Genomic DNA, 15,362 nt, shown 5'->3' with positions numbered 1-15,362 from the left:
TTAAGAGAATATGTCTTTCTTTAGTCAATAATTTCTTAATTGTTATAAATAACGGCACTACGATTTAAGAAAAGAGAAACAATTATCTCGGCTTCAGTTGGTTGTAGAAAATTTTTATTTTTTTATAAATCTGCGTTTCGTCTTCAGCAACAATAATCTGTAAGTTAGAAACTCATAGGATGTACAGAGCCGCTTCAGCTCTAAATGTTTATAACGAAATTTGCCCCCTTATTTTCAAACCCAACATTTAGCTCGGCTTCAGTTGGTCGTAGAAATTTTTTATTTTTTTATAAATCTTCGTTTCGTCTTCAGCAACAATAATCTGTAAGTTAAAAACATAGGATGTACAGGGCCGCTTCAGCTCTAAATGTTTATAACGAACTTTGCCCCCTTATTTTCAAACCCAAAAATTAGAGGTTTAAAAATGTTTTACGCATTTACTTACATCAGAATATGAAAATATAACTCTTTAGAAGGAGATTGGATGTTTCACTAACTCTCTACGATTTTTTTTTCCAAAAAGTTATAGCCTTCGACATTTGACCTCTTGGGATAAACAATTTATAATATCTGAGCAACAAATTCGTTAATCCGGCCTTACAATTTTTTTTATGTTTGGAATTGAAGATTTTCATTTTAAAGCTTTAAAAAATAAAAAAATATATTTGTACAATAAATAACACAATTGTAAAAAACGGCCATTTTGGACCTTTCGCAGGCTGTTTTGCAATAACCAATAAACGAAATTAAACTTACCATAGCTCAAATTGTAGTTTTTTTAATTTACTACAACTTTATATTAAAAAGTTTTTCTCTAGAATCAATATCCTAAGCTGCAAAATTAAAAATCTTTAAAAATTGCAAGTTTAACAAATGAAAATTCCTGAATTATATCCTGAAATCGACCTATTTTTCACCCACAGCCTGGAGTATGAGTACATATTAAATATCAACGGCGATAGGATACATCCCTGTCTAACTCCACGTAGTATTTTTATGTGATCTGTTTCTTCTCCGTTAATTTTCATATATGCGGTCTGATTCCAGTAAAGGATTCAAAACTTTGTAGAATGTATTGTAAAATATGTTAAATGTTAGTAGAGGAAAGGAAAAAAATGATAGTAGACGACGTATTAATTCGCGCACCATCTCTTTTATAACGAATCTATCTAAATTTCAGAGGCACCAAACACATGCTGAGCTGGCAAAACTTCAGAAGATTCTACCTATACGTCATGACTGAAAACTTAAAGAACACCATTCTAAGACACCGCAAAATGTTGCTTTCCGAGGAATTGAAGAAGCGATTCAACTTGAACGAACACGAGATCGTATCTGCCGCCACATTGCCGGAGTTAGACGAGGCGTATGCAAGAAGAGTGCATCAATTTCAATCTATATCCGAGTACTACAACTGGAGCTCGAGTAAAAACTATTTCGAGCAGATCAAGGTTCCTATGATCTTTATTAATGCTATGGATGATCCAATTGTACCACCTCCCTTGTTAGATCCGGTTAAGAAATTAGCAAGTAAGTAACTACTGTGTTTTTTAATAACAAATAGTTCTGAAGTAAAATAAAAATGTATACCATTTACCAAGCTGCAGACGGGGATGTAAATTGCATAGTGTAGAATTCCTTCCCTTTGTCTTCACTGCAGCATCCATTTGGCTTGCAAATTGTAGAAGCCTTGGAGGTGTCACCAGGAAAATGTACCAATAAGTTTTTCAATTTAAAATTTTTTTTAGTAATATTTTCAATATTATTAATGTTGCTTTTAGGATTGAAAAACTTCATCTTTTAGTCCAGGGCGCATCTGTTTTGAGATGGACGTTGAGAGGTGACTCAAATTTTTTTGCAGAAATTGCTTGAAAATTAATCAAATAATAATATTTGAGTAATCCTCCCTCTAAAAAAGGTCCAGAACATTGTTTAAATAATCAAAATGGCAAAAAATGAAGGAAAAATTCGATTTTATTCTTCGTTTTTTGATTATAACTTTAAAAGTATTCATTTCCGAGAAAAGTTGTACTAACATAAAAGTTGCGTAATTAAATTTCCTACAATATAGAATTGGTTAAAATTTTAAAAAATTGTCACCCTAGTTGCAAAATAGCAATAATTGCGAAAAAAACATACAAAATCAAGTATTGGCATTTTACGTTTTTCAACCATTTATGCTACACTTAGAACCTTCATATTTCACCCAGAGAAACTTTATGATACAGTAAAACAATATTGTAAATTTCATTAAGATCGGTTCAATAGATTTTGCAAAATAAATTTCGCAATCCAGCTTTCGCAAAAAAAATTCATTTTTTCAAAATGTTACAGGACCGAAAATAAAGCAGATAACAAGTTGAAATTTTTTTGCTTATAAAAGTGTACTGTACCTTTCATTTGCAATTTGCAAAATTAAAATCGATTAATTACCACGGCGTCAGAAAATTTTTTAAATAAACATTAATTTTTGGTGCTACGCGCAGGACAGCGATGTTCGATTCACACAAGTTAATTTCCACCAAAATTTCTTCCAATCTTTATCTAATATATTATTTTCTTACTCTATATTTTGTTGTATTTTAATATTTTAATTCCACAAAAATCAAACTAATTTTATTATTGTTTGTGAAATATTGTTTAAACAATTGCATATATTTAAAAATAATAAACTTTTATTCTCTAAGTTAAAATATATGAACAAAAAAAGTTTTTGCTAATAAAAGTGTTATTTCAAAGGATAGAGTATGTGTTTTTATTTTGCAATAAACAAATTTATTTATTTACATCGAAATGTAATAAAAATTAAAATGTATCAATAATTATCAAAGGTCATTGGAATGACCAATCAGAGCAAACTATCCTCTGTCCTGCGCGTAGCACCAATAATTAATGTTTATTTAAAAAAATTCCTGACGCCGCGGCGCGCCGTGGTGTTAATCGATTTTAATTCTGCAAAATTGCAAATGAAAGGTACAGTACATTTCTATAAGCAAAAAAAAATTCAACTTGCTATCTGCTTTATTTTCAGTCCTGTAACATTTTGAAAAAATGAATTTTTTTTGCGAAAGCTGGATTGCGAAATTTATTTTGCAAAATCTATTGAACCGATCTTAATGAAATTTACCGTATTATTTTACTGTATCATAAAGTTTTTTTGGGTGAAATATGAAGGCCCTGAGTGTAGCATAAATGGTTTAAAAACGTAAAATGTGAATACTTGTTTTTGTATGGTTTTTTCGCAATCATTGCTATTTTGTAACAAGTGTGACTATGTTTTAAATTTTTAACCAATTCTATATTGTAGGAAATTTGTATACGCAACTTTTATGTCGGTACAACTTTTCTCGATAATGAATACTTTTAAAGTTATAATCAAAAAACGAAGAAACAAATCGAATTTTTCTTTAATTTTTTGACATTCTGATTATTTAAACAATGTTCCGGAGCTTTTTGAGAGGGAGGATAACTCAAATATTATTATTTGATTTATTATCAAGTAATTTCTGCAAAAAAATTTGAGTCACCTCTCAACGTCCAAATGTACTAATATTTTTACAGATGCGCCCTGGTCTATTTTTAGTTGTGAAGTAATTTAGTAAATATAGAATGCTGTGATTTTTTTTTTCCGGAAAAAAATAATACATATTTTTGAAACATTTAGACTCGGAATGAAAGGTTATATGATTACCCAGAGTAGAAAATCGGTGAAAACTTCTATAATGTTTATTTTGATAAGTTACAGGGCTGAAAAAGAAGAGAAAATTGAGTGTGACTTTTAACTTCAAATATCTTGTTCAAAAGAAACTTTTTGTTTATTCTAAGAGACTTTATACTCTCGGTAATGATGTAATATTTCATTCTGTATTTAAATTTTTCAAAAGTATTTATTAGTTTTTACAGGATTCGAAGAAAACGAACACCATGTCCGTGGTGATATTTTCGAAATCGAACATTCGCTATCTTTGTCATACAACGCACTCAGTTAAACAGAATGTGGTGACAAGACAGTGACAAACAAGGCTACTAAATATTTGACACGGCTTCATAGTCCAGGGTAATAAGGTTTTTTCCATGACACTTCAACATCCAGGGTACTGAAGCGTTTTTTCGACAGGTAATACCTATAAGAACAAATTGTAACTATTTTCTGCGTGGGATCTGACGGCCATTTGTATTTATAAACAATTTAGTGTCAAAAAATGTCCTGTTTTCCTTTTTTATCAAATCATTGGAAAACAGTGAAACTTGGTTTTTTTTAGTACAAACATCTTCGAGAGCATGGAAAAATCTTTCAAATGACGTATTATAAAGGTTGATATACTCATTTATTGTTAATATAATTGTGCAAAAAGTCGAAATTGCAAAAAAGAATAATTTCGCAATAGCTATTGTAAAAATTAGTGTACAGCTTCGAAATTTTTGTCAAGTGAGGGTTTTTTGGTGCTTAATATGTGACAAAAATTTAAAAGCGATTCATTCAATTGTTTAAATTTTATTCAAATTGTTTATTCCAGAGAACTTTTTTTGCAATAACATTAGTCAGAAAAAGATAATGTTAGATTAGAACCATTCTACCGATGTCAAATGAAAGTAATTTAGTAATTATAGAATGCTGTGATTTTTTTTCCTGGGAAAACTAATACATATTTTTGAAACATTTAGACGCGGAATGAAAGGTTATATGATTACCCAGAGTAGAAAGTGGTGAAAACTTCTATAATGTTTATTTTGGTAAGTTACAGGGCTGAAAAAGAAGAGAAAATTGAGTGTGACTTTTAACTTCAAATATCTTGTTCAAAAGAAACTTTTTGTTTATTCTAAGAGACTTTCTACTCTCGGTAATGATGTAATATTTCATTCTGTATTTAAATTTTTCAAAAGTATTTATTAGTTTTTCCAGGATTCGAAGAAAACGAACACCATGTCCGTGGTGATATTTTCCGAATCGAACATTCGCTATCTTTGTCATACAACGCACTCAGTTGAACAGAATGTGGTGACAAGACAGTGACAAACAAGGCTACTAAATATTTGACACGGCTTCGTAGTCCAGGGTAATAAGGTTTTTTCCATGACGCTTCAACAGTCAGGGTACTGAAGCGTTTTTTCGACAGGTAATACCTATAAGAACAAATTGTAACTATTTCCTGCGTAGGATCTGACGGCCATTTGTATTTATAAACAATTTAGTGTCAAAAAATGGCCTTTTTTCCTTTTTTATCAAATCATTGGAAAACAGTGAAACTTACGGTTCTTTTAGTATGTACAAACATCTTCGAGAGCATGGAAAAATCTTTAAAATGACGTATTATAAAGGTTGATATACTCATTTATTGTTAATATAATTGTGCAAAAAGTCGAAATTGCAAAAAAGAATAATTTCGCAATAACTATTGTAAAAATTAGTGTACAGCTTTGAAATTTTTGTCAAGTGAGGGTTTTTTGGTGCTTAATATGTGACAAAAATTTAAAAGCGATTCATTCAATTGTTTAAATTTTATTCAAATTGTTTATTCCAGAGAACTTTTTTTGCAATAACATTAGTCAGAAAAAGATAATGTTAGAACCATTCTACAGGTGTCAAATGAAAGAGCATGATCTAAACTTTCAAATTGATTTAAAAAAAATGAATAAAAAGTGCATTTATTAGTAATAAATAATTATGCAAAAGTATCGTCAGTTTTTTTATATAGTAAATTATGTATATTTATTACAATTTTTTATCAATTATTATATACATAACATTACTTTGTAGTTGTGAACCTAAAATACGGCAAAAAAATAATTTTTGAAGTTATACTTCTTTAGGCGCGATTGAGAGTAAAATTTCATAATACTGCGCGCATGCGCACAGACAGTATTCCGTTTAGTTGCTAAATCTTTCAAGTTATGTATAAATATATCAGTGCAAGAAAAGGTGTGAAAAGAATATATTAGTGTTTTTAGTAAATATATTTATTATAATTTTTGTGTCTTTGGATTTGTCTTCCTCAGGAGTAAGATGAGTATTATTAAAACATTTTATTGTATATTTATTCACCTTGTCTGTTTGTTACCGTGAATTATCATTAGGTACGTCCGAATCGATACAGACACAGTCCTCGTAGCGTATTTGGTATAGCATTTGGCCAGAGATCGAGAGGTCTTGAGTTCGAGTCCGGAGCAATCCTATACTTTTTTATTTTTTTGAAAGCTGTAAGCACAAAATTAGTTTGGTGTTTAAAAAAATTAAAACAAACGGTTTAAAGTATATTTATTTTTAAGAAATCATATAATATAAATATAACTTCTTACGTGCGTACAAAGTACACACACATTCTTTTTTTTTTTTTAATTATTCAAAAAGTTTATAAGGAAAAATTGACGATACTTTTGCATAATTCTTTATTACTAATAAATGCATTTTTTATTCACTTTGTTTAAACCAATTTGAAAGTTTAGCTAATGCTCTTTCATTTGACAACTGTAGAATGGTTCTAACATTATTTTTTTCTGACTTATGTTATTGCAAAAAAAAAGCTCTCTGGGATAAACAATTTGAATAAAATTTAAAAAATTGAATGAATCGCTTTGAAATTTTTGTCACATATTAAGCACCAAAGAACCCTCATTTTACAAAAATTTCAAAGCTGTACACTATTTTTTACAATGGTTATTGCGAAATTAATTTTTTTGCAATTTCGACCTTTTTTCGCAATTATATTAACAATAAATGATTATACCAACCTTTATAATACGTCATTTTAAAGGTTTTTCTATGCCCTCGAAGATGTTTGTACTAGAAAAACCATAAGTTTCACTGTTTTCCAATGATTTGATAAAAAAGGAAAAAAGGCCGTTTTTTGACACTAAATTCTTTATAAATAAAAATAGCCGCCAAATCCTACGCAGGAAATAGTTACAATTTGTTCTTATAGGTATTACCTGTGGAAAAACGCTTAAGTACCCTGGCTGTTAAAGTGTCACGGATAGGGTAAATTTTTGCCTTATTACCTTGGCCTATCAGGAATATTTTGAGTTCTTTATTAAATAAATAATACTGATAAAGTATTTGATAAATAATTGATTTAAGACATGAAATTAATAATAAGTTATTTATTTTTCATTATTTATGGAAGATCCAAGCAGAGAATACACCAGAATATATTCTGTGATCAAAGTATTTTGTTGTTAAAGGTGTTCAAAATGTATCTAAGCGTTCCATAGTAACAATATATTAATAAAAAAATCACTTTATCACTTTTCCTCTTTTCTCGATGAAGTATTAGTTTTTATTGTATAGTATATAAATTAATGTAATCACTAAATATATAGTTAGTGAAAAAATAATCATATTAATTAACTGAATTAATTATTTAAGAGATTATACAAGTAACGGTTATCCAAGAACATTCAAAATCCATCTCTAAATTAATGATGACAATGTCATTGTCAAATAATGTTTACATCTTCATACCAGTGAGAATTTTACTACACGTAATTTGCTGTGTAAAGAAAAAAAAAGTAGGGATTAGTCGTAAAATATTTGCGCCTACGCTTTTATTTCATAACACAGCCAATGAAACTATTTGGCTCCTAATTCCATCCTAATGCATCAGTTTTCTTGATATGTTCACAATAAATAGGGAATAGCTCAAGAAACAAAGGAATAAAAATAGGCTTTTATCTTGGGGGGTGTGTTCCATCCCTCCTCTGGGGTAGAAATTTGTTGGTCGAAATAACTCCGTGTCGATAGAGGACCTAATTCTAAGCAAGAAATGTTCTCTTTCATTACTGCGTAAAAATTGTCAGAAATATCACTACATTAGGTAAGGTTGATAACGCGAATATCACCTTTCTTGCTCCCTTTGCCATTTAAAAACTAAGGATTTTGAATTGATGTACCTGTATGATACATGATACATGATACCTGATGTAGTCCCTCAAAGTTCCTTTAAAATGGTTTTTGAATGGATACGTTATATTTAAAATGAACGGAGTTATTGTAACAAACCAAACAACTTTTTTTTCAATTTTGGGGCATATATGAGTTTTGGAACAGATGTAAAAGGGATCTCGGCATACCCACTACTCACTTTTCACAGCTGCTAACTCGCATTTCACTAACTCACTCAAGTTTCAAACACTTTTAAATTTGCCAAATTCTAGTTTTGCTCTCACTGATTGCAATAACAAAAATAGAATACCTGAAAACATTCTGTGTAGACATACAATACTATTTCATTTTCATAGTTTACATTTTTATACGTTTTTATTGTATTTCAGTGGACAAAGAGAAGACTGCATACATCGAGGTCTCCCACGGAGGTCACTTGGGCTTTTACGAAGGCGGCCTCATCTATCCGAATCCAGTAACATGGCTCGACAGATCTCTAGTAGCTCTAGTCGGTTGTCTAACTCTCACAGCAGACGAACTGGCTATGAAATCAATGTTAGAAATATGATAAAGATATATTATGATAAATATAACAAATATGTAACTATATTTGTGGCTTGCATGCAACTACTTGTCCTCGAGATGATGTGTGACATCAGAGCTTTAACCATTTTGACAGTTTATACACTTAATATTATTGTTTTAGTACGTGGGTCTAACTCTGGACTTTTTTACTGTTGACATTGAGCACAAAAGTCCTTTTAAAAAACAGATTGTACCAAGTGTATAATTGTTTTATATTGATTGGTCGTCATGTTTGAAAAGGTCGTCATCATCAACACAAATATTTTCTTCGATTAATTCAAAACTAACAAGGTATTTGTTTTGGGGAATACCTTTGAGGAATATACCGCAAAAAGATTGCTAATGTTATCCATAGTTCCATTAACCTTGTTTTGACTTCTTCCTTCTCAGCTTTTTACAATTACAGTCTTTGTTCTTGAATGTTTTTGAGATTGTAGTCACCCAGACTCTTTCCCTAATCAAGTCCTTTATCTAGTCTTACCCAATATGCACCTTAACATTTTCATTTCAGCTACCTCAATCTTCTTTTCTTGAATCTTCTTTACAGACCACACTTTACCGTCATACACCAACGCGGGTCTGACCACACTCTTGTATACCTTTCCTTTCAGCTGTTGACGGCTATGTCGGAGAACCACTGGTTTCGTCCACAATGTTTTTAAATGGATCTTTTCACCAACGCCCCAGGCAACCAAATAACGTTTACAAAACGTTGAAAAAACGTCATAATTATCACCAAACCATGTCAGTGTATCACGTTTTTTCGACGTCGAAAGTCACGTGAATATGTCCTACCATAACTGACGTCATTTTTATCACGTTTTAGATACGTGATATCAAAAACGTAGTTTTTTTGTCGTTTTTTAAGATTATTTTTCATTTTATGGTTTTAAAAATACACAATAATAATTATTCGTATGGGCATTGTTGGTATTGATATTTTTCATTTAACTGTTTTAAATTTAGCTTATAGGCTAAAAGTAAAACCAAATGGAAGACTTTATAAAAAAAATGCATAGAATTACAATAAAATTACAAATACCCTCAATGCAACATTATAGAATTTTCACTTTTTATATAGGTATACTTACTGTGTCAAAACTGAAGCAACATATAAACTAATAAATAATTTATTAACAAATTATCCAGCATAATGTCTTAATTTAACGTAACGCTGTCCATTAAATCAAAAAGTATCGTGAACAACACATAATAATTACTTCATTAACAGAAAATAAACACCAAAACACCAAAAGTCTTTTTTTAACCACACAAAGCACGTAAACAATAGGGCGTTTCATTCACAGTCATTTGTTTCGAGATTCTGTCATATGTCGTATAATCCGTGTATATTAATATTATTCACAAATTATACAACATATTATGACAGAAGCTCGAAAGAAATGACAATCGATGAAAAGTTGGAGTTTATATAATGAAGTTATAAATGCAGTTTGCCCTATAAATGAAGTTTGGGGTCATGTCAATATACAACATTAACATTATAAGCATTAACTCTTTAAGCTCCTCCCATTTTTGTGACGTCAGACTTGGGCTGTCTGAAATGAAAACGTGTTTTAAACGTATTTTAACGTCATTAATCTTACGTATTTAAGTCACCTACAAAATACGTTTATACGACGTAATGTTCAAACACGTGTATTTATTCAACCATAAACTGATGTTTTCTCGACGTTATTGACGTCACTTGATTGCCTGGGGCGTCCAAGTGAAGTCGCTGACCTTCGCTGTTCCAGATATTTCTGTACAACTGTACCCCTCTCATTCGTTTCCAGTTAAACCAACCAGTCTGTGGACAATTTCTCGATCTACTTTTGATGTGTATTATCATAGTTAGTGATAAGAAAGTCTAAAATATGTAGTATGTCTTAAATTATAGTGGTGAACCCCCGTTGACTGTTCCCTTTTAGTTTAAGTGTTCAGCAGTTCATATATAGGGTGGCCGAAAAGTCGCTTTACATTAATGAATTGCTGTTGTTGTACTACAGAGGGAAAGAATAATAACACAATTTTGTTTGTAAGTTATTTATGATCGAGAGCAAAATGGGATGAGGCGCCATCTTGTGAAAATAAAGAAGGCCTTCACTTGTTAATCCTTTCTCGTGTTATCTTGCGTTATTGACCGTGCAATAAAAAACTCTGCAGAGCGTTTCCGCGTCGACTTTATCGATGAACGTTCAATGGAATCCTGAATGCCAGCACATATTTTCGAGGGCTTGGTCTTCCACTTCTTGGTGCATCGAGAACGGTTCCCGATGAAAAAGCCTTCTGCCACGAGAGCAAAGTTGGTCTGGATGCTGATGGTTTTTGAAAACCAAAATATCGGCCATTGTTTATTGTTATGACGACGTTCGTCTATCCACACTGCAGCGACCAAACGCTTCTCAATTCTATACTCACTTGTGTCCGCCATTACGTTTCAATCGCAACTATGGTTGTCTGTATGCGTGACCAAACAGGTGATCTTGATGCTGCGCATGCGCAGGAATACCAACAAACGTTGAGTCGGTGTTGAAACATTATTATTTTTAGTGTAAAGGGACTTTCCGGCCACCCTATACATGCTAGTCAAAGTCCCCTACCCCTCGTATCATTTCAACAGTTATACTTATAATAGTGTTTAGAGGGAGGAAATAAACGGACGTAAGTTTCTCAAATAGTCATAACAGGTTATGTAATAGTGACAGATGACCTTACAGAGTATAGAAAATACCTATTCAATCATACTAATTTTGTTTGGGGTTAAGTTGATTTTGATGAATAAAATAAATATAAAATTTTCGTTTCGCATTTCATTCATAAATATTTAAACGTCCGCCTATGGTTATTTGTCAAAAAAGTTGATGTAAAAATAACTAGAGAATAGGGCATTCCAACGTGCTGTCAAAATTAAATCAATATGGCAGCCGGGAGGCAAACATAAATGTTATTATATCAGTTCTTAATGTGTTTTAGATCATTTTAGTTGTATTTCTTTGTAATTTTGTTTTGTACAAGGATTAACATTTTAACTAGAAGAATTAATTTAAAAAGATAATATGCCTCATTTCCGTTGTGTTTTGAAGTGTGAAATGCGAAGTATTCATGATAAAGTTCAGTTTTATCGGTTACCATCAGTGCTACATGTTAAGCACAAAACAACTAAACAAGTTATTATCTGAGAGACAAAAACAATGATTAAATGCTATAAAACGTTTTATAAAAATGTTAAATAACTAACCATGTTCATGTTACTTACGCTTGGAAAACGTCTAAACCGTAGGTTAAATCAGACCGTTTGAGAGAAAGTCGACCTATATTATTTATTTTGCCAATATCTTGCTTGTATCTATCACTGTGCGTCTGGGCACTTACTAGCAACATTTGTATTGTCTACCAACAATTTTATATGCACTCATGTTAATTTATTCACTGCTTAAAACTAAATAAGGTCAACTAAAAACTACACAGAATCTACAACAAAATGTTCGGAAAATACAACTAAAAAACTGTTAACGGTAACAAACTTATGAAGCATGTGGTGCAAATAATATAAACAAACACAATGTTTGACAGTTTTCCTCCCAAACGTCAAAGTCTTGGAATTGAACAACGTCAAATTTTTTGACAAGTAACCATAGGCCGACGTTTGAATCTTATTAATTAAAGGCGAAACCACAAGTTTGGTATTTATTTCATTTATTTATCAAAATCAACTTAAACCTAAACAAAATTAGTAATTTTCAATACCTTTCAAACGAGATATCACTTGCCATGAGGTTCTATTTAAAACGATCGGTCAAAGTGGCTCTGTAACGTCATCTGTCACTATTACGTCACATCTTATGACTATTTGACATGCCTACGTATTTATTTCCTCCCTACAAAATAGACAGCCTAAGTCTGACGTCACAAATGTCACAAAATTGGGAGGAGCTTATATTGACTCCAAACAATTTTGTTTGTAACGTTAAATGGTCATAAGGAATTTTTCTTTTATGTGCTTTGTGTGGCAAAATAAGACTTCATTTAGGTATTTCGTTAAAGAAACGTGTTAATTAAGAGATTTTTATTCGTTTTTGCTCAGGTGGTTTTTATTCCTTAGTGGTTGAAAATAAACATAACCTCAAAAGTGTTTACGTTCTAATCATTGCATTAAATTAACTCACCTGGGCAAAAACGAATAAAAATCTCTTAATTGACACGTTTCTTTAAATACCTAAATGAAAAGTCTTATTTGGTCACACAAACCATGTAAACAATAAATTAAAAATTCCTTATGAGTGTTTAACATTATAAACAAAATTGTTTGGAGTCAAATATAAGCTCCTCCCAATTTTGTGACGTCAAGACTTAGGATGTCCATTCACTATTATAAGTATAACTTTTCAAAAGATACGAAGGGGGAGGGGACTTTTGACTAGCACTGTATAACAAACTAACGAAATATTTTATATCAAGTTGATGAAAGACCTTTGAATGCAGGTAAGTATTTAAATAAAAGCTGGCTTTTATTTAGTTGGTACTCCGATATGTTATTTTTACATTGCGTACAATCTGATTTTTAAATACCTAACATAGATAGCATTTATATGTCAGATGTTCCAATATGAGCATTAATAATTGTGTATTGATGTTCATAGGCGTAGATAGGGACTACAAATAATGAAATTTGCCGTGCGCAACTTTGTTGATGAATGTTTGGAGGGTGTTGTACTTTGAATATTGCTCTGAATATTTCTTTTGGTTTCCACAAACTAGAATTTGCTTTTAATTTTACATTATTAACATATTTTCTACAGCTGTTGTATTCAGAGTTCAATAATATCTTTTAGTGGTAGGAATTTTGTAACGGGATGGATGAGAAGTACTCTATTTTCGCCTATGTTGATGTTTTAAGGTGCGTTAAGATTTTTGCATTTGCACTTATAGTTGGGTCTTAAAAGATTTTAAAGCTGTTACAAGGTATTTTGCTTCTAGGTCAAAAGATATTGATCTGTCGATACCTATTATAAACCAAGTTTCAGATTATTTATATAATGAACTGGGATTAATACAATATTATAACCAAACAAGACAAATTTTGGACTGAATTGATTATTTTTTATTAAGGTGTCATAAATTAAATTTTTATTGTAAAAATCTGTGAGTCTATTCAGCGATATGCGGTTATTAAAAACTTTTCTGAGATATTCAAAAGATCTGTATGATATTTGATCATAAAATGTTTTTAACCTCTGGATATTTTGAGCTTCTCCAATGTGATAACTACAGTACTTTAATAGTAAAAAGAAGATTATACAAAATGGCGTTTAAAACCGTTCAAGTTCCCGTCCGACTAAGGCTAACCTCAGGTATGATGTCCTTGAACTTTAACCTAGTTATGTGACCTACATTAACTTGTATCAGTTTTGTACCGAAGCTGGAGGATTCTGGACTGAAAGGTGAAAATAAGTATACTACGTTCGTTCCAAGATCAGCTTAGACGCCAATTTCAGATACGTGATGGATAGGTGTCATGTCTTCGCAGCTTACAAGATGCGATTACACGACACATCTACCGATCAGGCGTCTGAAACTGGTGTCTGAGCTTACCTTTGGAACGAACACAGTGTAGAGAAAATTACATCTAAATAGATCGTTCAGACCTTTGAAATATCAAAAAAAAAATGTTATTATATTTCTCAGAAAGCTCGGGCTGGTTTCCTTGTCATTTATGAGCTCATTACGGAAATTTTTGCTGGATTTATTTTTATTCAGGTATTTGAAAATATTTGTTATTTGTTATAAAAGTATGTTAACCCTTTAGAATTCGTACAGGAGTATTGCTCCTACATTCATAGTTAATGTCTGTGATAACTATGTGATATGTCTACCAAAAACTAAAAACGAAAGTTTGCTAAACATTTAAATTCTGGTCTACTATTGGAAAAATCATTTTAATGTATAGAATATCATTGTACTATGTTCTTAAACAGTTAATCCTAAAATAGTTACATATTGTACAACAGAAAATTAATTTTGGTGTAACATCAAAGATAGTGTACACAGGATCCTCTGGGCATATCTGATTCATTTATGTTTTGTGTTAATTAACAATGAAAAATATTCAATTTATCCACTTGAATTTTGTTCTCAATGCCGTAATAAAAAATACGACCTATTGTTGATGCTTATTTTATTTTAAAACAGTGAGTGTTTTTCTTATTTATATATCCTATACTTATAAGACAATAATTTAAAACCTCTATAGCTGTCTAAATTGCCAATATACCAAAGAACTTCCACAATGTTGTTTACTGTTTTATTCTGAAATCTCAGTATTATTATTTTATTGTTCTTACTGATACATTCCCAAAGCCTTACGTCTATAAAGATTATATGAAATTATTATACGTAAATAATTTAGAACTGCTATTTTTAATTTGCAATTCGGACATATATGGCCCAACTATAACTAACTTGCCAGCGATTCTGTAATTCCCAGTGAAACTGCAGATCATTTCTACAGTTTATGTAGTTAAGGATTTTTATTTAATTATCGTTTTATTCCTTTTTGTTTTCATTGATTAAAAATAACCGAAATCGATTGGGAAATTTTAAAAATTATGACACTCCTTCGAACATTGCAAATAAAAGACGGACATATATGACCCAACTATAACCCAACTGTACTTATTGTGATACCTAATTTATAGTAATAGATTTGATGTTATTTATTAAACATAAATTGATAGAAAAGTATTAAAAGTTACTTATTTTTATAAATTTTGTACAGTGTAACCAATTTTATTGACTGCCTAGATTGAAAATATATGATTGCGTATTTTGTAATTTTGTTTGAGAACTTGAAAACTTTTGGAAATTGTTTATGTGAAATAAATAGAATTTATGTTTG

The 15,362-nt window shown here is 30.9% G+C and overlaps 1 protein-coding gene across 2 annotated transcripts in view; it reads left to right on the top strand.

Annotated features, from left to right (window-relative positions):
* Positions 1–15,362, top strand: part of LOC114330123 (abhydrolase domain-containing protein 2) — a 153,548-nt gene extending 138,186 nt beyond the window's left edge. For both annotated transcript variants that reach the window (XM_028279434.2, XM_028279433.2), the window contains 2 exons: positions 1,181–1,530; positions 8,269–15,362. In XM_028279434.2, the coding sequence (XP_028135235.1) occupies positions 1,181–1,530; positions 8,269–8,447 (529 nt within the window). In that variant the 3' untranslated portion in view covers positions 8,448–15,362. The remainder of the gene's footprint in view (positions 1–1,180; positions 1,531–8,268) is intronic.

The sequence above is a fragment of the Diabrotica virgifera genome, chromosome 2 (assembly GCF_917563875.1).
Source record: "Diabrotica virgifera virgifera chromosome 2, PGI_DIABVI_V3a".
In the NCBI taxonomy this organism is placed as follows: Eukaryota; Metazoa; Arthropoda; class Insecta; order Coleoptera; family Chrysomelidae; genus Diabrotica; species Diabrotica virgifera.
This window is presented reverse-complemented; position numbering and strand designations above follow the sequence as displayed.